General features: G+C 41.1%; 1 protein-coding gene across 17 annotated transcripts in view; it reads right to left on the bottom strand.

Annotated features, from left to right (window-relative positions):
• The window catches only part of RAP1GAP2 (RAP1 GTPase activating protein 2), a 693,938-nt gene that overhangs the window by 66,358 nt on the left and 602,031 nt on the right, over window positions 1–25,549 (bottom strand). For 16 of the 17 annotated variants that reach the window (XR_012800437.1, XR_012800436.1, XM_075594386.1 and 13 more), the window contains 4 exons: window positions 12,018–12,050; window positions 9,015–9,224; window positions 5,868–5,971; window positions 2,402–2,480 (listed from right to left, as the gene is read on the bottom strand). Coding sequence is in view for 15 of the 17 variants with exons in the window: in XM_075594386.1 (XP_075450501.1) it covers window positions 2,402–2,480; window positions 5,868–5,971; window positions 9,015–9,224; window positions 12,018–12,050 (426 nt within the window). In the remaining 2 variants the exon portion in view is untranslated. Of the gene's footprint in view, window positions 1–2,401; window positions 2,481–5,867; window positions 5,972–9,014; window positions 9,225–12,017; window positions 12,051–21,523; window positions 21,750–25,549 lie in introns of those variants that run through there. The other variant, XM_075594395.1, reaches the window with a different exon arrangement.

Below are 25,549 nucleotides of genomic sequence, written 5' to 3'. Positions count from 1 at the left end.
TTTCCAGTTTCGGGCATGAGCAGGAAAAACTAACACGTTTTGTGTATGTGCAGAACGAGACACCACCACTCAGGCATGCACATAAGGGAATACAAATGATCACACATGCGTATTAACTTCTAAAATGCAGAAACTTACATCATTACTCACGCATACGCATAAGTGAATATAAACGCTTGCGCATACGCAGAAACAAATAAACGATCCATCTCCTCTGCGTATGCGTACAAACGGCCATCATCGCCCTTGACGTCACTACAGGAGTCCCTCAGGGTGCACTCAACAGTGAGAAGAAGCAGCACGAGCTCGGCCCTCATTTGTAACGTTTGAATTTACAAGGAATAATGTGACATACAGTACCACAACATTGGACACCTGTCTCTGCACTTTGTGGTAGGTCCTATACTATATTATTTTAACTTTGGGGTCTACCATTACCCTGGCCCTGGTATTGAAACCCTTACAAATTTACACCAACTATACACCGGATTGTTATATGAAATAACTATTAAGCTGACACAGTACCGTACCAGCAGTTTTAAAAACAAGCCTACCAGAGTACCACTACTTTGATTAGCAAACATGCCACAGTACTACTGTTTTTATAAGCAAACCTGCCACAGTACCAATACTTTTATACACAAAAATACCACAGTAACAGCAATTTGATAAGCAAACCTGAGACAATATCAGTACTTTTATAAATCAAGCTGTCACAGTAGCAGTCCAATTACTTTGGCTAAGTTTCACCTTTCACTTTTATCCAAACTGAACAAGAATAACGTTAATACAAACAACAATAAGGCTAATACAAACATCCAACATCCTTAATAATCACTAAGACAGACGCACAAAGAGTTTGAGAGTATCGAGCTCGAATTAGAGCAAGTAAAACACCTAAAAAAAAAAAAGGGTGTGTGTGCCAATCATGCACGTTCTCAGTGTAACTTTTGTGTTTTGTCACTGAAATTGTATTTTGATGTTTTGATTGAATGAAAGGCTTTTGAGAGTATAATTACAATTTCAGTGACAAAACACAAAGAAGTTTCACATAGAACGCGCATGCTCTGCACACCCCTCCCCCCCTCTTTTTGTATTATTATATAATGATGTTATCATTATATATTATTCAGGATTATATATTGTACATTTGTAGCCATGCCATCTGTGGCTACTAGTTTGCTTCCCTCCTGACAGTAAGGAGGCCTTGCCAGTAGTTGGTATTGGGTTTTCTCCCTCACCTTTGGTACTGCACTTGAGTGACAGCAGGGGGTGGTACATCCTGTTGTAGCTGGGACAACGGGGTGCCCACCTCCTGGTGGTACTTAAAGGCAGGACTGCCCTAAAGTTAGGTGTGTTCCTTCCCCTCTGAGGAAGGCAGGTCACACAATTGGGAGCCTGAGATTGGGGCCTTCCCATGTGCTCTTCTGTCCGGGAGTGAGTGTGTACCTGACCTCTGTCCCCGCTAGAAAGGTGGGGAAAGCTAGGACGGCTGCGGGTGCCCTTAGCCTGTAGTGACGGTCCAGGCACCATCTTCAGTGATAGCTGACCTGACAGACTGCATCCGGCAGAAGACTCCCGTGTAACTGTTACTGCAGTGTAGTAATAAACCCGTTCCGGTTTTGCAATATACCTCCTGCCTGGTGCGTGACCTTACTGGGGGGAGAGGTAATAAGTTTTACCATGGAATATCACCTTCAGTTCCTGGAGCCTACGCCAGATGGAGGCGCTGCACTGCTAAGGAGATATGTGGGGTATGAGCCCCAGAAGCCTGTTGCTGTGTCCCCACTACCATCGGAGGACGACTCAGCCCTCTTGTTGCCAGAAGCTATTTGCACCATACACCCTGTAATGGCCCCTATCTGCGATCGGGTGTGGGAAACACCGTTACACATTATTCTAATTATAATTTCATAATGGCTTTGTAAAAGGACATACAAAAGCAAAACAACACAGGCCAGCAAAATACCATGGAGACCCCTGTCACCATAAGTAACCTTAGGCCGAGCTTATAGTGCCGGTGACGCGACCGGTGATGTCACCCGTCGCCGCTAGCGAAAGTTGTAATTCGCTTTCCGCCGACTTCGTGGGCGACCAGGTCTTTAATTGGTTCAGAGGCTGTCACATGTGACGACAGCCTCTGAAAAATCAAATTTGACCGGCTTCAAAAATTTGCGCCACCACGTTGCTCTGTCGTCATTGCGCTTACTATAAGTGCTTGCGACAGCGCATTTGTTTTCGAGCGACGTCGCCGTCACTATAAGCGCAGCCTTAGGTGTATAACAACACCGGCAGTGGCTTTGACATTATAGTAAACATTTGTCTGACATGGGTAGTTTATGATTGCAGTATCAGTGAAGCTGCCCTCAGAGGGCATATTTCTATTAGGGGATGTGCTTACCTTTGCAATCTGAGGAATGCTGGGAAGTTTGCTAAACCCAGCCAATGGAATTCGTTCATGTAACGTTTTTGCTTTGGACCTTAAATAGATTAAAAATAAAGAACAAATACATGAAAACTTGACACACAGTCAGTGAAGAGAAATAATGTGCATCTGTGCTAAAAACAATGTGATTATATATGTCGTATTTATACTGAGAAAGTGCTTGAGACTAATTAAATAAAGCTACATGATGTGATGCGTGGCAATACTGTATAGTGTTTTTAAAGATTTTAAACAGGTTTTTGGTAAGCTGCTGTGTGTTATTATCTATACTGTACAGTCATCTCAGAGTATTTGATAATATTATTGACGGCAAAAGGAAGATGTGTCCACACTTCTATGTACTGCATACTATACATGGTGTCAAAAATTGAACATTAGCCAAATTAAATTCAGCAATAGCAAATCCTGAAGATGAAGGCCCAATTAATTCTAAATGAGTGCTACAAATTACTGCATAGACACCTTTAAATATCAAGTACAAGCCTAAGAAAACGAAAAAGCTCATCAGAGAAAGAAAAGAAAAGGCGAAGTACTCCATATTTCAAATACAAAGTATAATCAAATCAGTAATGCGTCCAAACTTTGAAATGGCAAGTTACAGTAGCAGCTGTTCCTATGGACACTTGGATTGGCTGTAAAACAAATATCTAGTACAGGACAGGCCAACTCCAGTACTCAAGGGCCACCAAAGGACAGGTTTAGGGATATCCCTGCTTCAGCACAGGTGGTGCAGTCAACAACTGAGCCACTGATTGAGTCACCTGTGCTGAAGCAGGGATATCCTGAAAACTTGACATCTTGGTGGCCCTTGAGCACTGGAGATGGCCTCTCCTGATTTTGTATATTTGTAGGCATGACACTATCATTGTAGGTTCTTGGCTTTCAGTTTTTGTTCTCTGGTGCGTATAAAGCACAGTTATAATATCAATGTTTGGGGTTTTAACTCGTGGTATATATTTGTAAATCGCGATAATTCCAGATTTAGGCAATCTGACAACTCCTTAAAGAACTTTTTAGGACCAAAGTGAACCAATTCTAATGACATGTTTAAGGGGTCTGTTGGTAATTAATACATTTTGTTGCCCAAAACTGACACCTATATGTATTTTTTAAAGTTTGATTTCCTCCCTTTTGTGTGATGTCACATTGCGTTCAGCAACTGCTTGTACTGCCAGAGTACCCCCATCCCACCTCCCCTTTATTGGTTCTTTAATATGGACATGGTGGGGATAAAGGTAAAGTAAACGCGTGATTGACAAACACTTTCCCTTTCAGAGGCCCTGACGGAAGATAAGTGGCCGACTACAGTATGTGGGATTGCACGTTTAATACGTAGAGGAGCATACAGCTACACTTTGAAGCCATCACTAGGCAGCTGGGGCATTGAATGTGGTCTCCTCCAGAGTCCAGTGTATACCACTGTTCCCTCTGATAAGTCCATGTCATGGTTTCTCCATAAGCAAGGCTAGTTCCGTGGGAGGGGACAACTGGATTTCTTTATTTGTCTGTGCAACATTAAGTACCCTGATTCTATGGTGTCTGGCTTTAATGCAGAGGTCCTGTATTTCAGGGCTCGCAAGCAACACGCCCGTTTTTGACGGCAATCTATAGCTAATATTTGCACCCACAATACATAGCTAAGCAAGTTGTCTTAATGATAGGTATCTATAGCTAGATTGATTTGTTAATTCATATGTTAGTTAGACAAATCTTACAAGCTGACCCGATGGACTAATGAAAAGCACCACGTGGCGTTCATCAAATTCTAGTACGTATGCTCAACTGTGATTTTTATACTAGTGGATCAATGCCATCATGTGTTCTAGATTCTTACTAGTAGTCAGACTCTGAAATCTGCTTGCAGAGAAAGTAGTGACAGGAAACCTGTGAATAGAATGTCAGATTCAGTTCTCTAGTAGTATAAATATAATGTCTGAATCATTCAATTGTAATAGAAAAGGACAGGGAAATGATGCAGTGCTGCTTATCATGCAACACACTCATGTAAAATCCATCAAAACACAGGAACGTCTTCTCAGTTACTGAGTGATGCTTTGTATTGATCAATTGTATTTATGGGTATAATGATTGGCATTTCCTTCTTATTTAATTAGATTTCAAAATAAACAAATAGCGATTGAATACCACAATAACCTAATCATGATGTATCTACGGGAGACCAATATACTCTGACGTGCAGAACAATCTGAAACAGAAGGAGTATACACAATGAGAGATATGTATCAAGGCTGGAGCATCACTCCAAAACCGGTGCAAATGATGTCATGGTAACTCTGCGTGGCTCTGTGTCAATGTATTGGGGTACTTTGTTCCATTTCGTGCCTCAATTGCTCTATTTACGCAGTGAGTGTTGGGGAGTTGCTATAGCAGGAGTTGGTGGAAGAGAGCATCAATGCATTATTATATTGAGATCAAAGTTGTGCCTATAATTTGTGCAGTTCTCCTCTTCTCGTTGTGCCTAATAAATCTGCAAGGGATTAGGAGGTGTTAACCTCTTCTCCAACGTAATCCAAATGTAAAAAGTAAGATTAAAATTTCTCTGCTCGCGAATTGACGCAGATACAGTACTCCGTGTTTGTTGCAAATCGCACTATTTCTGATACATATCCCCCGGTGACATTTACAAGCAAAATCACTTACAAGGAATACTACAGAGAATATTAAAATCAAAAGTCAGTACGGACCCTATTGATTAGAGCTGGACAACTAGACTTATTTAATTGGCCAGTTATTGGATTTGTATTTATTGACTGCCAGGATGCTGTAATCAGTGACCGCAGAATGATAGTTTAGCTTTGATCATGTGCTTAATGGTGTCAGCAGCTTCTGTGCCAATATCCATTGCTCATTATGCACTAAAACATTGTCCTCACATTAATAATGTGAAAAGAAAAAAACAAAAGATCATGGCCACTAATATAAAAAACACAGTTGAGCATACAGTCCTAAAATGTGATGCACTCTATGTGGATACTATTTATTAGTCCATCAGTCTTTGTACTTATGTAGCATTTAGAATTAATGTAAAATGCTGGTTACGTGAACTTGTCTATAGTACAGTATGTTTTGCTCTGTAAATTAAACACAAACATATCTGTAATCTTTCTTAGACCTGTTGCTGCCCTAGGTCACTTCCAATTAATTAAATGCATATCAACAATTGTACAGAATTAATGTTTTATTATTTTTTCTTCAAAAGTGCATAATATCCCACGTTTAACACTTTATGACGAAGACGTTGTATCCGTCATTTCAGATGGCAGAAGATGAGATGATCTCCATTATATTTATGTGTTTATTAAAAAAGATAAAGATACTAAGAAAAGGGAATGGTTCGCAAGCTTTCATACGCCACCCAAGCCGCAAATTATAAAGGATAAACACATTTATTTTTTCCTACCTGAGTATAATCCTCAAATATTCAATGCTGTCAGCTTCTTCACACTTAATTGAAAGGATCAAGTTTCCCAGGCTGCTTGCAGTACAGTAAAAATTTAAATGGTCCTATGAAGAGATTTGAGGAATTTCTCATGTTAGTAACAATGCAGTCACCATAAATATGTTAAACAACGTTTTTTTTTTTTTGTTCCAGGATCGTAATATTAGTGTAGCCCCCGATCTAGCGCTTAATTTCAAGAATGGAAGAGAAAGTCCTCGATTGGCAATAGACACAATCAAAAATGGCCCGATGTTCAATTATCATTATGTAAACATTCCGATAGCCATTGTGAGGGCCCTTGATAGCTAAAGAATGCAAGAGTCTACATTGCAATTGATCAAATTCTCCTGGCTAGACAACTGCGGCTATACTGAGTCACAAAGCAGCACCAGGTTGATCAAAGCAAAACAAATCCCATTTTTATATGGGGACTATATATCTCAGTTGTTTTGTACAGTACTCTTTTGATAAATCTGGTGACGTTTATTTAAAAAAGTGTATTACTCTGCACCAGTTTTGAAAATACAGTTTTTGTTTTGTTCTTCTGATCAAATGCAATAAGCTTGTTTTTCAAGTTTCTCATAATTCCCACAGGTTCTGGGACAGATGTTTAGATCAGCTAAGACCTATGTACGAATATGTGCATTGATTAACTCCGCTCTAACTGCTCCTAATGGCACTCACAGAAGCAGAAATATAGGGATTCGTGTATCAAACTTCAGCAAAATAAAATAAAATGTTGCTTTAATAAATCAAGTACTAGTTTATGCACCAGTTTTTCATCTGGGAGACTTTGATACAAAAATACCACTGTGTCTCTGAATACATTCTTTATTCAAGTCAATGGCAGTTTTAGAAAATCTTAGTGCCTCCAGCTGCTTCTTACCTTGTTGAATACTGTCATAAGAAACCCCCCCATGAGCAGTTCAGGAGGTGTTATGTTTAGCAATACTGAAAAGTGCAACTATAGTAGGCTCCCAGCACCAATACAAATATTATTTTGCTTGCGTCCTTGACAAATGCAACACATTTGTATTTGATGCAGATCTTTAAAAAAGGAGTTTATGCTAAGTGAGACTTGGGCCATGGTGGAGAATGTGTTGATCCACATGCAAAGCTTTGTAAAACCCATATGTGTCTGGTAACTCTGCTAACAGTATCTAAAACCTTCATTAGCCACCCCCAAATCACTACCATGTACACATGGGACAAAAGAAAAACGACCTGGATAAATTGATGCTACTGTAGGAGATGCCTGTTTAAAATACCTCACTAAACAACAGTTTTCTGGCAAAAAAAACCCTTGCATCCCAAAGCCCCCTTCATTGGATGAGATGTAGTATAAATATAGCTTAAACTCCTATATATAATTAACCACAATTCAAATATGATTTGGAAAACAAATGTTAATTGTATTACTACTGTAACTCCTAAGGGTAACAATTTAATTAATTTCTGAATAAGCAATCCATAGTACTGATAATGGTGCATTGACTGGAATAATGTCTAGAGAAAGTAATACAGTATACTGTAACACTGCAAGGCAATTAAAGTACTGGATTGTTCTCATGAAGAAAAAGGACAGCGTGTGTGTGTGTGTGTGTGTGTGTGTGTATGTGTGTGTGTGTGTGTGTGTGTGTGTGTGTGTGTGTATATATATGTATATACATATATATAGAGTAGATAAACCACATGTGGCCTTCCTAACAGAGTATTGTTCAGAAAGAAAGAAAATAAACATTAGAAAATTTCCCAGGCTGCTGTAGTTTCTCATCTTTGTGAGTCTGGAAGAAGAGCGAAAAAAGAAGCCTCCAGTGCACTGATGAAGCTGGCACCTCTTGCCTCGGCATCCCATGGGTCCTGGTGCAGGGTTGCGTTCTGATGTTAGGAGCGAAGTGATGTCACTGGGGGGCAGTGCCACTGCTACGGATGCCGACAAAGTCCAAAAACCTCTTGTACAGAGGTTCCGATGGCAACCCTGCACCAGGACCCTCGGGACGCCAAGGCAAGAGGTGCTAACGGACACATCACCGGAGCACACATCGGAGGACTGGAGGGGAGGCCTCAACACCGTTGAACTATCGGATTGCCATACATGCTTATTATTTAAGCACACTTAAGCACCCTCCATAGTAAAGCATATAGCAAAAGAAATATTACTGTGTGGTCATTTGCATGTTTTAGACAGGTCTGCAACCCTGCCATTATCACCCAGCACACAGCGCTTCCACTGCAGCAAGGGATTCTGGGAAATGACATGCAAATGAGCACACAGTGCCTCCTTTTGCATCAAAACCATATGACATGGTCCCCTGTATATATATATATATATATATATATATATATATATATATATATATATATATATATATATGTAGAGGTATCTGTACCTTGTTAGCCGATCTTAATAATCAAAAACAACACACATCTATCTATAGTGTTATTTTACGGCTGTAGTGAGCGCACAGGAGCTACTTCTTCTAGTTTTTAATCTTTAAGTGTAATATCATCCATGAAGAGATCCCTATCACTAGGACATCATTCATAAAGAGATAAAGGAGTTTTCCTATCACAGAAACTTTGCAAGCGGGTTGGGATTTTTAAAACATCCGAATTCGCAAAAGAATTTCAATGTATAAATTTTTTTTTCTGAAGGTCCCTAAATACTGTACATATCCGCACTGTCCACACACTAACCCAGCCACCAACCTAGTCCCAACCCACTCTCCCTTCCCTCACAATCACAAAGTGGGAAGTGGGAGGGGTTAAGAGAAGGCACACGCAGATTCAAATTTGCTAAGATCTGTGAAGAGGGAAAGCAATGGAAAATTCAGGACAATCCGCCCGAATATGCTAATGCCCAATCCGCTTTGGATATCATACAAAGATGGGATTTAGACTAATTTTGCCCATTTCTACCCATTTCCCACTGTTTACTTTTCGGGCTATTCGCTTGCCTCTTAAACATGCTGTATTATAAAGTGAGTATGTTAGTTGTGTAACGTACCACGTACAGTACACTAATTGACATTATTTGGATTGAAAAATGCAGTGAATACAAATACAGCTGGGGTGAAGTTTCTCATTTCCTCAGATAATTGAACTCACTTTCCCCCAAAAGTGCTTTCTGTAGGCCCGAGCTGAGCCTTTGCATTCCAGTTTATATCCATAGGTGCTGGGACTCATTGGTTCTTCCTCCTCATCACAGATGCTGCTGTCTGAAGATGTGGGGGTGCCAACATTTTCAGGGTCTTCTATCCAGTAACCGCCAAACTGAGGAAGGATGATCAGTGGGTAAGGAACGTCCTTTTCTAAAATCTATAGAAAAGCAGACACACCATGTTATTAACTTGATCATTTCTGGCCTGGGTCTCACTGACTTGTACAAGCTTTTGAGATGCCAAGTACAGTATCGGCACACATAATAAATGTAAATTAATTGATAATGGTAATCCCCTTCCGCCAGCAGAACCTGCATTGTATAGTAAATAAATAAGTGTTTTATATATTGTGCAATCAAGTACAACATACAGAAATGCTACTGCAATGCAGGATCTAAAAACGGAAAGAAGAAAATAGCTGGAAAATCTTAATCAGACAATTTTGTCTTTTAGTAATCAGTGATTAATAAGCAAATTTGCATGTTTAGTCTAAAAAAAAAATCAATGCAAAAATGCATTGAAAGCCTTCAGGTTTGCAATTTGAGCTAAAAAAGCACACAAAATATCACATAAAAAAAATCAAGATGCAACTATAATTTTGTTAACAATATGTAAAAACAGAAAAAAATCTAAAATATTGTTAAGATCATGAAGCAAACGAGCAAGTTAAAACAAAGGCAAGAGTTAGAGTCTAATGTGCTTATTTTATTATACTCTGTCTATCTCACAGTGGGACAACCCCTATAATTTACAGATTTCTTACTTTCTCTGGGTTACTACTGTATGTCACTTTGTAACGAAGATACCTGCTCAATGGGTCACCTTGCATTGCTACAAAACTACAGTATGTAACTTTGTGGAACTCCTCTCTGTGTTTTATCATATTAACCTGCTGTGAGAGGGGACAGGCTGTAGACAGTAAGGGTCTCGTCAGTGTCTATCATATGACAGCAGATGCTTCATACTCAAACTATAACCTCTCCTGGTTTTGTATACAAAACATTCTCTTTATTTATTTCACACTTTTTCTAACTCACCAATAAAACTCTGTACTAGAGCGTATGTAGGAATTTAGGGAGGACACCCAACCCAGGCCTACTACCGGGACCTACCAAAAACATATAGGGGAACGACCAGGACTGCAGACAGCTTTCCCGGGCCCAGGACTAAAGTTTTCACTGGGGCCCACCACCCGTGTGTCGGTGGCCTTGCGAGAACCCCCCTGTTTTCTCTTACCCCCCTTCTCACACACCTCCTCCTCTCTCACCCCCTCTTACAATCCCCCGTCACACTTTCCTTCCCCCCTTGCTCCCCCATGTATTTCTCCCCCTCCCCACTCAATAACCCCCCATCCCAATATACTGTATACACACACAAAAAGCCCCCCTCCCCAAATGCACACACACACATGCACACAATATGCCCCCTCCCCAAATACTGTAAACACACACACACACACAATAGGACCCCCTCCGAAATACAGACACACAATAGTGCCCCCTCCCCAAATACAGACACACACACACACAATAGGGCCACCTCTCCAAATACAGACACACACACGCAGTAGGGCCTCCTCCCCAAATACAGACATACAATAGGGCCCCCTCCCAAATACAGACACACACTGTAGGGCCCCCTCCCCAAATACATACACACACACAATAGTGCCCCCTTCCCAAATACAGACACACACACACACAATAGGGCCCCCTCCCCAAATACAGACACACACACACACACACACACAATAGGGCCTCCTCCCCAAATACAGACACACAATAGGGCCCCCTCCCAAATACAGACACACACACACCGTAGGGCCCCTCCCCAAATACACACATATATACACACACACATACAATAGTGCCCCTCCCCAAATACAGACACACACACACACAACCATAGGGCCCTCTCCCCAAATACACACACAATAGTATCCCCTCCCCAAATACAGACACACACAATAGAGCCCCCTCCCCAAATACAGACACACACAAACGCAATAGGGCCTCCTCCCCAAATACAGACACACACAAACGCAATAGGGCCCCCTCCCCAAATATATATATACACACACACACACACACAATAGTGCCCCCTCCCCAAATACACACAGTCACAAACAAACAATAAGCCTCCCACCCCAAAAAAATAAATCACACACACACCTTGTGGTCAGTGCACAGAAGGGCTCTGCAGGCCCACGTCGGCCTAAGAGCAGGACAGAAGGGCGGTGCTGAGGGAAGAGGAGGTTCCCTCAGTTCTGCAGGAGAGGAGGGAGGGGAGGGATAGATGGGAGGGACCCAGGAAAGGGGAGGGCTCGGCTTGCCTGCAGAGAGGAGTGACGAACAGATGGTACCAGCAGCCAGGAAAGGGGAGGGTCTCTCTTGCCTGCAGGAGAGGAGGGAGGGACAGATGTATGGGCCCAGGAAAGGGCAGGGCCCAGCTTTCCTGCAGAGAGAACAGTGGGGTCCCGGCAGGGAGGCCGGGCCCTTTGCCTGGCTGGGCCCGGGATAGCAGTCGCGGCTAAGCCCCCCCTGTCGGCAGACCTGGGAACGACAAGGAAGACCAACAAAGGGCGGACAGCAAGAACGGGAGCAGGAAAGCTAATTATCAGGGTATTAGGGTCTGTTTGCCATGCTTTGTTTGAAAATCAAGGGTTTTCATTCCTTTCTGAATGGAAGCAAAGCTTCCTCTTATGGAGCTAAAGACAGATATCACAGTGGTACATGTAGGAAGACCCTTCAAAGACCCATAATTTAGTGAATGGTCAATACTTGTGCTAACTCAAATCCTGTAGTGCCTCATTCTACTCCACCAACATCTGACCAAAAGCATTTAGAAGCTCATGGCTGAAGTCAAAATCAAATAAGCAAATTACGACTAAAGCACTTGTGTTAGGTGCATCATAAACCATCAATAATTATATTCATAAAGACAATATTACCTCATCGATGCTGGGATATGGTATGTAATCATCCTATAGAAAAGAAAAGTTGCACTAGTTAATGTATAATTATTAAGCATGGTAGGTATCTTAGGTACTATTTCTTCACATTCAGGGAATACGAGTAGGTACAGTAAAAAGAAAAAAAACTAGGTGTAAGCAGAAATTCATTTTGATTGAAAAAGGGGTTTTGTGAATCCACACTTAGATACATAGACAAGTCATAGAACCCATAAACAGTAAAGACAATGTTTTGTAATAAATAAATATTTACAAAAAGGATATCAAGTAGAGACACATACAGTAAGTGTAAAATGTATGTATGTCTTTATTTATATAGCGCGATTAATGTACACAGCGCTTCACAATAATACACGTGACAATAATATAAATAACAAATAATACAAATAACAGATCATGGGAATAAGTGTTTCAGATATAAAAGTAACATTTAGGAAGAGGAGTCCCTGCTCTGAAGAGCTTAAAATATAATTGGTGGGGAGAACGTACAGAGAGGGAAGGGCATTCCAGAGGTGTGGGGCAGTCAATGAGAAAGATTTAAGGCGGGAGAGGGCTTTAGATTCAAAAGGGTGTAGAGAGAAGGCATCCTTGAGCAGAACGCAAGAGTCGGGATGGTGCAAAGCGAGAAATTAGGGCTGAGATATAGGGAGGGGCAGAAGATGTAAAGCTTTAAAAATGAGGAGGAGAATTGAGTGAGAGATGCGGCATTTGATAGGAAGCCAGGAGAGTGATTTCAGCAGGGGAGAAGCCGAGACAGATTTAGGAAAGAGTAGAGTAATTCTGGCAGCAGCTTTTAGGATAGATTGTAGGGGAGATAGGTGAGAGGCAGGATGGCCGGACCGCAGGAGGTTACAGTAATCGAGACGGGAGAGAATGAGGGCCTGGGTCGAGTCGAGCAGCAGAGGAAAGGGTGTATCTTTGTAATATTGCGGAGGAAAAAGCGACAGGTTTTAGAAACGTTTTGAATGTGAGAGGAGAATGTGATAGTGAGAAGTCGAGTGTGACCCCTAGGCAGCATGCTTGGGCTACTGGGTGAATGATAGTACTTCCAACAGTAATGTAGAAGGAGGTTTGGGAAGAAGTAATAAATTTTTCATAGGCTGTGATACCTTTTATTATACCGTACCAATAAAAGAGTTCTTAATCTGGAGATCTTGTGAAACCATACAGGGAAATCTACACTTTTCCAGAGCCAATGCTAGAGTGTTGCACTAAATTATACCAAATTGGAATTTAAATAGATGTGAAAATTGTAAAAAAAAATGGGTACCCCAGCAAATGGATCATCTCAGTAGGGGTGCCGTTCGGAGAAAGAAAAGGTTGAGAAACACTGCCCTTATACAAATCCCCTTCATTGGATGAAATGTAGCATAAATATAGTTTAAACCCCTATAATTACCACCATTCAAATATATATAATTTTGAAAACAATATGACCACTTCAAAACAGCATCTGTGGGTAACGTTGGCCTTTATTTACAAAGCAAAATAGTATTCTAATCTATGTATTTTCGGGCAGCGATCAAGAATTGAATGACTTTTGAACAAAGCATTAAAAAAAATGGAATACCGCAATTCAAAACCATACAAATAAATAATAACAGGTGAACTCTATTAAATAATAAACTTTACACATGCACAATTGGGTATACATTATGTGTTATGATCTCGCTTTCCCTGCAGCCAAGGTAGTCTCTTTACCCCAATAGATACTGTAGAACAAAGTCATTAGAAAAAACCTAAGTGCTGAAAAATTGAGAACAAATGAAAAAGGGAAAAAACATGTGATCTGTAATATAGAAAAGTGTTCCCAAGTCCAATGGAAGAATCTCACAGAATAGTGTCTTGGTTGGGGAAGTAGCAAAAATAAGAGCTTGTGGATGATCTCCTGAGTTTTTTTTTTCCCTCCTCCACCGGAATACTGATATTCAGCTCAGCTCAAGTGGTTTATGCAATGATAGAGAGAACAAATGCCACCATAGTGTAATCTCATTTAATAAAAAAAAGTTGAAAGGTAACAGAGATGTACACTGCACTCACATGTTCCACAACGTAAAATCGCATTTAGTGTACATCTTGATACAACACAATGAGAATGCTGGATGCGGGATATAATCTCTCCACCGCGGCACACAGATTCGTGTCTCCTCCTTAGCGTCTGGAGCAGATACTCCTATGTCACGTGGATGATACTCCTGTCTCATGATGTTATGATATCAGCGTTTCTGTTGGTCAAGTGGAATCTTTAGACATGTGCAGTAAATTAGCCTACGCATTTCGCATTGGCATCCTCAGGGATATAGAAAAATGACTGCTCCCTCTTTCCCTTTTATATCCTACTCTATCAAATAAGGGTTTGATTTGATAGAGTAGAATAATAAAGGTTAAGAGGGAGCCAATGCAAAACGCGTAGGGTGTTTTACTGCGCATGTCTGGAGGTTTCGCTTGCCCAACGGAGATGCTGATGCCATAACATCGCAAGATGGGAGTATCAGCCACGTGACATGGAAGTAACTGCTCCAGATTTCGAGGAGGAGACGCGAATCAGGGTGGCGCGGTGGTGAGACTATATCCCGCTTCCTGCATTCTCATTGTGTTGGGTCAAGATGTACCCCAAATGCAATTTAACATTTTGAAATATGTAAGTGCCATGTGCATCTCTGTTACCTTTAAAAAAATAAATAAATAAAAGTACGCTACGGTGGAATTTGTTCTCTGTATCTTTGCATAAACCACTTCATCTGAGTTGAACTGTATATTCCGGAGGAGGAGGAAATAAAAAATTCATGAGATTATCCACAAATTCCTGTTTTTGCTACTTGCCCAACCAAGACACCATTCTGTGAGTTTCTTATATTGAGTGGGGAACACTTTTCTATATCACAGATCACACTATGTTTTTTCCGTTTTTATTTTTTTCTCAATTTTTCAACGTTTTATGTTTTTTCCAATGACTTAGAGCTATTGTACATGTTTGACAAACTGGTTGAATATCCAATATGTGCCCTTGTGAACATTTCCCAAAACCGGCAACATTCTCCAAGATTAAACAAGGATTAGCAACAACAGTAATTATGCTCTGGAACGTCTGGTGAGAAAAGTCTGTCGTTCATAAACCTTGCTTAAAGGTGTAATCCCACATAATCGGCCAGTGGAATTTCTTAGCGGCCTCTGAATGGGGAAGTGTTTGTCAATCAAGGGTTTTCTTTACCCTTATTCCACCCTGTCCTTATTAAAGAAGCAATACACATAAGGGCAGGTGGGGAGAGGGGAAATATTTATAGATATCAGATTCGGATGAAAATTGTTCAGCAATTATCCAGAAGAGACCTCTTAACATGTCACTGGTATTAGTTCATTTTGGTCCAAGGAGGGATTTCCCCTATTAAGCTCTTGCTGCAACCATGAATAAGGCACAGACAAACAAAAATGCACAATTTGCCTATTGAAGTTGGTATTTGTCAGTGATACAGCTGGTGTGGATGAGAATGTGGAATTCCACTGGTTTATGGTCTAATGTAAACTGTTTGCAGGCAGCTATTGCTTGTAATCGCTGGCTATCAATTATCCACAGTGAAATGCACTGTTAATAACATCAAGATAAAGGCAATCCCTAAGGCTGATATGGACTTTGCTTGGTGACACTGAGGATCAGGACGAGCTTCCCGAACAACAGGCCTTAACCTGTCGGAGTTAGTTTGGTCAATTGAACACTTTCATGAATGGTTGACTTCATTTGAAAAGTCACAAAAAAGTTAATGAAATGAACAGCAAGTCATTCACACATCTCTAGTGACAGGAATGCAGGCAGCATATGGCAACAGATAAAACATAAGAGATCATGGAGAAGACTAAACAAAGCCTACATATGTCAACTATTCTTTCCTCTGACAAATCAGCACCGCTGTTGCTTGCACATGAAAGAAGTGAATAGTTTATCATCTGTATACTTTGTTTCCGTCCAGAGAACATTTTAGAAATGAACACCAGTGTGCACAATTCCGTGTGCATTATTTAGACGACACATTGTAAAAGGAAAACTTACGTTTTATGAAGCCAGATGGCAGAACAATACTGTGGAAATTGCTTCTATTAAATCTCTCGACAGGAAAGGGGAGAAATTTACACATTTACACTGCATCAATAGCTAAACTCACTCGCAAGTAGTATTGTTCACTAAAGTTTAAAGTTAGATCTTGAAATTCAGGCTGGGATTCCCACACGTTTTGTAAAATGCTCAATATGAAGAAGAACTGTTACATTGGCTTTTATTGTACATGCTCAAGTCTTGTGGGGTTTTTTCAGTTAGATAAATTAATGTGTAGAGATTTAGTTGTAACAAAAGGGCATGTTTAGGACAAGTTGAGCGTTTGAATGTAGGCAGGAATTTACACGTGTGTGGGGTAGTGAGAATGGGCTTGGAAATGGATCTGCTTTGCTCATGGACGTAGCCAACCAAGAAAAAAGGAGAGTTGGAGGTAGAACTAAAACTAAATGCTTTGTGGATCTTATACCTGAGCCTTGTTTAAGAAAAGGTATCCAACCATTGTAAGACAATTCCTGCATTGTGAAGGAGGCAATGTCCAATAATCCTATGGAGGACCCAATGCTATTCGAACTGGACTTCTCTTGAAAATAGGGATTACGCCTTAGCATTTGATATACAGGTACAAATCACAGTCATGTATATTTTTGCTCCTCCAGAGCGATTTTACGGGGTTAACAGGGATCCCAACTCCAGAGCGACCCAAGAATATACTCTAATAACAGAGGTCGCAAGTCTTCTCTGTGAACAGGAGATGACCTACATTTTATCTTGCCTAACGTCTGAAAATAAAGTGGTATGGAACATACTGTAAATTATGGCGATCGTGCAATCTAATAGTCTCCTGAATAGGGCCTGTCTCAGCTGCAATTTATGAGGCCAGAATTAAGAACTGGCAGTCACCTGTATAACCTGCAGTACATGTTAAGAATAACGTATCATAATACACACAAAGAAAACAAAAAAAAATGGTTAAAATTTCTGAAATATCAGTAAAGTTTAAGCCTACCCCCTAATTATCTGCTGCTCTGTCTGAATAGGATTCTAGCTGAAAAGTGAAAACTGTGATGAACTCAGATGTAGATACTTTATAATGAAGGGAAGGATTTATTGCCTTCATACTTCATACTATATTGCCTTCTGCTTCTAATGTGCATGAAAAAGACCTATTGTCTGTCAGCTTTGTTGCTGCCCTGAGGATACCGTGAAAATAACAGTCACTGCTTACAATTTTAAGGAAGTTAGTGATTGCTCAGTGGGGAACATTAAGGATGTATACAGTATAACCAAAATTAAAAAAAGCAAACCTTTATTTTGTTAAAGCCAATGTAAAAATTAACATTGCAAAAAACTACAATTGAATAACCATGTTAATCTAATATTTTAATCTATATTTTTGCAAGGGGCAAGCAGCATACATTTAAAGTAGCATGTTTTGGGTATAATACAGTGTGGAGTTGAACAGGGAGTTCAACAGGAGTGAAACAAGTGGACAACAACACCTACTGGCCCTGAATCTTGGATTTTGAACTGTGCTGGAAAGGAGGAAATTATCTATCCCAGACTGCACATCTCAGCACTAAGCTGCTACTGCTGCTGCCATGCCACCACTACTGTTTTTATTTGCTTTGACCTCACTTCTTTTCAAAATACGCACTTCAATCTACCAGCCACATTATGTCTCTAACGCTATTCATATATCTCCATCTCTCCTTCCTTCCCCACTTCTCAGTTCACATGAACTCCTTTCTTACCTGCGCCCTCTAACACCACACAGCTATATCCCCTGCACTAAAATGCATCCCTACAAATCATCCTCACACATTTTATTTATATCCATGCTTCTCCTCCTTGCTTCTGGGGATATCTCCCTCAATCCTGGTCCCTGCCTTATTTCTGTATGCTCCTGACCTCGCCTTCCACATACAACTTCCACTCCTTTGGGTGTTAACCCCTCTAACCTCATATCCATCCCCTGCCACCCTCCTTCCTCTCTCCTCTCTCCCTTTCTCCTGTGCCCTTTGGAATGCTCACTCCCTTTCTAACAAGTTCCTCTCGGTGCATGACTTCTTTCTCTCTCACTCTCTGCTCCTCTTTGCTATAACTGAAACTTGGCTCACTCAATCTGACTCTGCTCTGAAAGCTGCCCTCTCTTATGGTGGCCTTTCTTTCTCCCACACTCCCACACTCCCACACAGGAGGTGTGGGGCTCCTGCTCTCCTCTACCTGTCGCTACCGTACCCTTCCTATTCGTCCCTCTCTTGCTTTTCCCTCCTTTGAGGTTCACACTGTCCAGATCTTCTCTCCTCTCCCTGTCCATGTGGCGATCATTTATCGCCCACCTACCCCTTCTCATCCCCCTTCTGCCTTTCTCTCTCACTTTGAATGCTGGCTCTCTTTCTTTCTCTCCTCAGACTCCCCTGTTCTTCACCTTGGGGACTTCAACTGCCATATTGATGACCCTCTCTCTCTCTTGGGCTTCTCGCTTTCTCTCTCTAACCTCTTCTTTTGGCCTTCAATAGTGGACTGCAGCCAGCACCCACTACCTAGACCTGGTTTTCACTAAAAACTTTTCTCTCTCTGATTTCTCCATTTCCACCTTTCCTCTCTCTGACCATCACCTCCTCTCATTCTCTCTCTCTCGCTTCTCCATCTCCCCCTCGTTTCTGCAGAGACCTGCGCTCTATTAACCTACCAGTTTTTGATTTCACTTTATGCTCCTCTCTCTCCTGTCTCAGCTCCAGACCCTGACAACCTCGTCAGGAACTACAACTCTGCCCTATCTCCTCTCTTGATCTACATGCCCCGCTTTCTCTCTGGGTGCAAATATCACCTCTATGCTGACGAAACACAAATTTACTTTTCTACCCCTGACCTTACACCTGCTGTACAGACTAAAGTTTCTGATTGTCTGTCGGCTATATCATCCTGGATGGCACACTGCCGACTGAAACGAAACATGTCAAAAACAGAGCACCTCATACTTCCTCCCAAACCTTGTGCTATTTCCTCCTTCTACAGTACTGTTGGAAGTACCATCATTCACCCAGTAGCCCAAGCACGCTGCCTAGGGGTCACACTTGACTCCTCTCTCACATTCTCTTCTCACATTCAGAACGTTTCTAAAACCTGTCACTTTTTCCTCCACAATATTACAAAGATACGTCCTTTCCTCCGTTGCTCGACTGCTAAAACTTTGGCCGTCATTCTCTCCCGTCTCGATTACTGTAACCTCCTGCTGTCCGGCCTTTCTTCCTCTCATCTGTCTCCCCTACAATCTATCCTTAATGCTGCTGCCAGAATCACTCTACTCTTTCCTAAATCTGTCTCAGCATCTCCCCTGCTGAATTCCCTCTCCTGGCTTCCTATCAAATCCCATATCACACACTCAATTCTCCTCCTCACTTTTAAAGCTTTACACTCTTCTGCCCCTCCTTACATCTCAGATCTAATTTCTCGCTATTCACCATCCCGACTCTTGCGTTCTGCTCAAGGATGTCTTCTCTCTACCCCTTCTGTATCTAAAGCCCTCTCCCGCCTTAAACCCTTGTCTCAGACTGCACCCTCTCTATCCACCTTTAAGACACACCTTAAAACACACCTGCTTAAGGAAGCATATGAGTAGCTCCATGGCTGAAATAACACATACATTAACCTTTGCTCCTTGCAGACACACTTACCAGTATGCCCTCCTACTGTCTCTGTACGTTCTTCCTACCAACACAATTAGATTGTAAGCTCTTCGGAGCAGAGACTCCTCTTCCTAAATGTTACTTTTATGTCTGAAGCACTTCTACCCTTTGTGTTATTTATATCATTTATTATTTTATTGTCACTTATTACTGCTGTGAAGCGCTATGCACATTAATGGCGCTATATAAATAAACAAAGGTATGTGGGTATGTAGCACACCAAAACTGTGCAAATAAGTGCAACAAATGTGATACATGCGCACAATGCGGAAGCTACTTGTTCAAGGATGGCCTATCTGCAGCAATCCAAGTATACAGCAACAGGAAAGATGATCCAGGGCTCACCGGATTTTAGCAAAAGAATTTATTCATAATACACAACGTTTCGGCCTCACTTAGGCCTTTGTCAAGTGACTGGTAACCATTCACTTGACAAAGGCCTAAGTGAGGCCGAAACGTTGTGTATTATGAATAAATTATTTTGCTAAAAATCCATGGAGCCCTGGATCATCTTTCCTGTTGCTATATAAATAAAGACATACATACATACATACATACATACATACATACATACATACATACATTTTCAAGAAAGTAAAAAACAAAAAATATAAATTATGATTTTAAAAAAATTACCAAAAAGGGAAATGATTGTGTTATATTTGTGTTATTTTTGTGACTCACAACAACTGGTAAAATACTCTTCTGCATAACTTCTGTATGGGAAAATCCAATAAAAAACAGTGGCATATAATACAAGAAAAATATAACACGAGAAAAATATTACACCCACAGTGAAATGTGTTGATCTCCTATCTGATTCACCCTTCACTAATAACATAAATCTCAAAAAAAAATTTAGTTAAGAAAGTCAGCAGAGACCTACGAAACGTGTTGGGCGGAGTCTGCAAGTGTAAGTGTAAAGACCTTTCAAAGGGTACAAGTCAGTTTGAAAGACGTGCCCAAGCCAACGTCCCTGCTCAGACCCGACCGGAAGTAGCAGAACAAGATGCACGTAGGAGAGGAAGTGCAGGGACGCTCCAAACAAAAGAGACACCACAGGAACTTAATACACAAGCATTTAAAAGAATATTCCTTTGAGAGTGTTTTTAATTCATTTCAAGCCCAACTTCGATTAGATCAAAACTGTATTGCACCATAGTCTGTCCTTTTTATTTTCTATATATCCATATTGGGAACGAGGACCCTATGAAACTTTTCCATGGACACTGGTAGAAGCAACATGAACAAAATACATTACAAAAAGCCTTCACTCATCTAACAATCTGTGAGTATAACTAACAAATCCTATTTAGTTTGTTAAAAAATAATACACTATATTTTGTTACTTTTTTCTCTCTCCCTTTGTATGTTATATGTTTTTACCCAAATCATTTTTTTATGTTCGCTAATTTATTATACAAATGTATGTAATGTAACTAATGTTAAATGTATTTTTTTGCGCCTGTTTTTTTTACATTTATATGTAAAAAGGAACTTGTTGTCAATATCCCTATGCACAAATGAACCCCAACGCTAGTTGTACCATAGTCTAATATGTGTTAAATATCCTTTTAAGTCTTTTGAATAATTACCCAGCATAACAGACCTCAGTAATTCTGGTTCATCACATAAAAACAAAACGTTTATTTTGAAGATAATTACTTACATAAAAATAGTACAAAATGGCATTTGACATTCCAAATAAATTATGGTATTCTTAAAAATGGTTGCATACAGTAGCTTACTTTCTGTTTCAGTGTGGATCTTAATATCATGATAAAACTTGTGATTCCTCCATCTTGGTTTTAACCTGTCTCTCTCTCTTCATGGTGAAATCCTATGTCCTCACATCCTGGTGGTATCAATCATCCTGTGCCTCTCCACCTGTCTCCTCCTTATCTCTGCTCGTCTCTCAGCCAATCTCAGCTAACACTGCTGGCTATTTATCCAGACAAAACTACACAGTCAGCCATCTTAACTTTAAGTATTATGTCGTAACATGGTATTTAGATCCAGTATATTATACCACTGATGTCACAATATCTTCTTGTGAACATTCAGTATAAGGAACTCAAGCTTCTTGTTAGAAATGATTACCTCAACATATCATCAATTGTCAATGGCAACTGTCTGTCATTGCCTCTTCCCTTAGCTAGGACCTACAGTTGTCAATAAGCAGGGTTTCTCTATAGCAATGTTTCCTAATTAAATTTAGTCGTGGAACCCTTTTATATTTTGTATAACAGAATGGAGCCCCTTAAATATTTTTAGCGGTAGAGGAAGCGGCGGTGGACCTGGCGGCAGGGGGGGGGGGGCGAGGGAAGCGGCGGCTTTTATAAGAGACCCCCACTGCCCCAATACCTTTTTAAAAGACCTCCACTGCCCGAATACATTTTTAAAAGGCCCCCACCGCCCCAATACATTTTTAAAAGCCCCCACTGCCCCAATACCTTTTTAAAAGACCCCCACTGCCCCAATACCTTTTTAAAAGACCCCCACTGCCCCAATACCTTTTTAAAAGACCCCCACTGCCCCAATACCTTTTTAAAAGACCCCCAATGCCCCAATACATTTTTAAAAGGCCCCCACTGCCCCAATACATTTTTAAAAGAACCCCCACTGCCCCAATACCTTTTTAAAAGACCCAAACTGCCCGAATACATTTTTAAAAGACCCCCACTGCCCCAATACATTTTTCAAAGACCCCCACTACCCCAATACATTTGTTAAAACCCCCATTGCCCCAGTTCATATATCTCCCTCAGGCCTCAGCAGCCCTCAGCCTACCTCAGGTGGGAGGAGAGGCTGGTATCCTGCTCTGCCGTTGCTGGCGGAGGAAGTGCCGGCAGTGCTGGCGGTGGTCCCAGTGGAGGAAGCAGCGGCAGCAGTGCTAGCGAGGGAAGCGGCAGGGGGGGGGGGGAGGGAGACGAGGGAAGTGTCGGAGGTGCTGACGGGGGAAAAGGGAAGCGGCGGCAGTGTTGGCGGCGAGGGAAGCAGCGGTACGGGTGGTGGTTCCGGCGGAGGAAGTGGCGGCGGTACTGGAGGCAGGGGTGGGGGGGCGAGGGAAGCGGCTGCGTGCTGGCGGCAGGGAGGGCGAGGGAAGCGGCGGCGGTCAGGCAGGAGGAGGTCAGGGCTACACTCACACACACGCTCTAGCAGGCACCAGAAGTGCCGCAAAGCTAGAGCGCGCTCCTGCAGTCCTGACCTAAGCGCGGGCTCGGTTGGGTGGGGGAGGATTGAAAGGGAAAGCCGCGACGGCATGCTCGAGAAAGGTTGAGGGGGAAATCTAGCACAGTGAGTCCATAGGCGGAACCCCTGTGACGGCTCCAAGGAACCCCAGGGTTCCGCGGAACCCCATTTGGGAAACGCTGCTCTATAGAGACCTTTTAGAGACAGCTGTACCCTTAATATAACTCTTCAATGTACGGTAACTGATTATATCCCAATATCTATACCAATTAATAAATAACCTTTGCAAATCATATATAATATGTACAGTATGAAAGCAACAAACAATATACTGACACACTTGACACTCTGTATTGATAACGGATTCACTCATTACAATATAATTATCGTTAAATTGGATTTCTTACAATAAGAGTGGAAAAATAGAAATAAGGGCACGTGTCTCAGGTCTTGAAGAAATGCTTATGTTTATTTAGACAGATTAGGGCAGTGCTTAATGGCTTAAAGAAACCATTAAAGAAAAATGCATACTCAGCACATTCCTGATAGACAATTATGACTCACTGTATTGGTCAAATTTCCCAGGTCTAATCAAAAACATAAAAGCAAATCTTGGACCAAATATAATATCTCTTGTGTTGGAAGAATCCACGCAGTAAAAATGAATCTCCTACCAAGAATCCTCTATCTCTTTCATACACTCCCTATCCCAGTACCACTGGGCACCATACAAGATGTACAATCCACATAAAATCATTCATATGGAATAAAAAAAACCTGTGTAAACAAAACAATACTACAGTATGTCAATCTACTCTAGATCAGCCGGAGGCCTCTCACCACCATACCTACTATCATATTACAAAGCCGCACAATTCAGCCAAATTCTAGGAAGACACTCAAGTACTACCTCCAAGAGATGGGTAAAACTTGAAGAAGACCTGTTGACCTCACTAGACATCAACACACTTATAAATGCCAAGCATGATCCAAAAAAAAAGCTTGAACCTGTTTACCTACGATTGAACATGATCTGACCTTGTAGAACAGGAGCAAAAAGAGGTTCCATCTCTCGACTGGGAGCTCCTCTATAACCCCTATATTTTCCAACCTAGACTTCTGCCCAGATCTGTGCCATTCCACATTCAGTGAGTGGCGGTTTAGACGAGTTTGCAGAATAAGGGTTATAATGAGGAAATCTAAGACTCACATTTTTATCACACTCATAGAGTCTCTCTAAGAGCATAATCTCAACTCTCTACTCTTCAAAATTCCTCAAAATCTGAGGGGAGAGTCTCCCCTTTATATCACAATGGAAGGCAGACCTTAATCAATACCTAGACCCAGTGGAATGGGTTTAAATTTTTGAGGCAGCTGCCACAAGCTCCATGTGTACACAAATGAAAGAAAATGCTTATAAAGCACTGTACAGATGGTATTTAACTCCGGCCCATCTGTTGAGAATGTTTCCAGGGACCTCCCCACTCTGTCCTAAAGGATGTGGCCAGCAGGTCACATTCATTCATATGTGGTAGTTATATCCTAGGGTAGCAGAGTTTTGGAAAAAAACACACATTTTCAGAGAGGGTCCTGGGCTTCTCTTTCCCCCTGGACGCCTGGGCATGTGTCCTCAATAGACCTATAGTTGACATTGACTAAACAGTCAAATACATTGTTAGGCCACATCATGACTGTGGCGAGATGTTCCATAGCCTCTCTTTGGATGAGTCCAAATCTTGCATCTATTCTACAAATCTAAATAAATAAATAAAAAGATTATGGGACTCCCTTAAAATAGGGAAACTAACGGGCATCCGCAGGGACTCATGCCCAAAATTCCAGAGGGTGTGCCCAACCCTGGCTGATTTACCAAAGCCTTGAATCTAACGGCCGCTCACCTTTCAACCAAGCTAACATCCTCATCTAGGACACCCAGAGACACTTTGAGGCGAATCCATGTAGTCATGTAGTGGCAGAAATAGTAGAATTCAAGTTTGCATTATAAAAACTTAATTCTGGCTTAACCTGTGTATTGTTCTTGTGCAAATCCCTTTTTCAAATGTATCATTGATGTTCCATATAAGTCAATGATGTAAGCAAATTTTTTTGTTTGTATTTTACGTCAATGATGCTGATGTACCCCCCCTCCGCTTTTCTCCTTCTGTTCTCCCCCCAACAATTTGAGAAAAAAATCAATAAAAATTCTAAGTATAAAAAAAAGAATGCATAAGGCCCTATTCTGTAAAGTCTAATACGTGTATTTTTTCCGCACGAGAACAGTCATTTCCACATGGATTTACATCTTGCTGTATTCAAAAAGCATTTTCGTTTTTCCCAACCATACGACTAGGGCATTTTTTGTGTCCAACTCGCATTTTTTAATTCACTGGTATTCAATAAACTCAGTTAAGTCCAAAATGCAAAATCAGTCGGAAATATCTGCAAAATGTATTTAACCACCTAAAGTCTCACAACAAGATTACCTCAATAGATACGAGATTGCTTGATTAAAAGTGAGATTATCTCATTCACTCATTAGGCCACTTTGGTCAGGGAATCCCTAATTTCATTTGTTGAATTAC

This window comes from Ascaphus truei, chromosome 3 (assembly GCF_040206685.1).
Source record: "Ascaphus truei isolate aAscTru1 chromosome 3, aAscTru1.hap1, whole genome shotgun sequence".
Lineage (NCBI taxonomy): Eukaryota > Metazoa > Chordata > Amphibia > Anura > Ascaphidae > Ascaphus > Ascaphus truei.
Note: the sequence above shows the minus strand (reverse complement) of the source record. Positions and strands in the feature narration are given on the sequence as shown.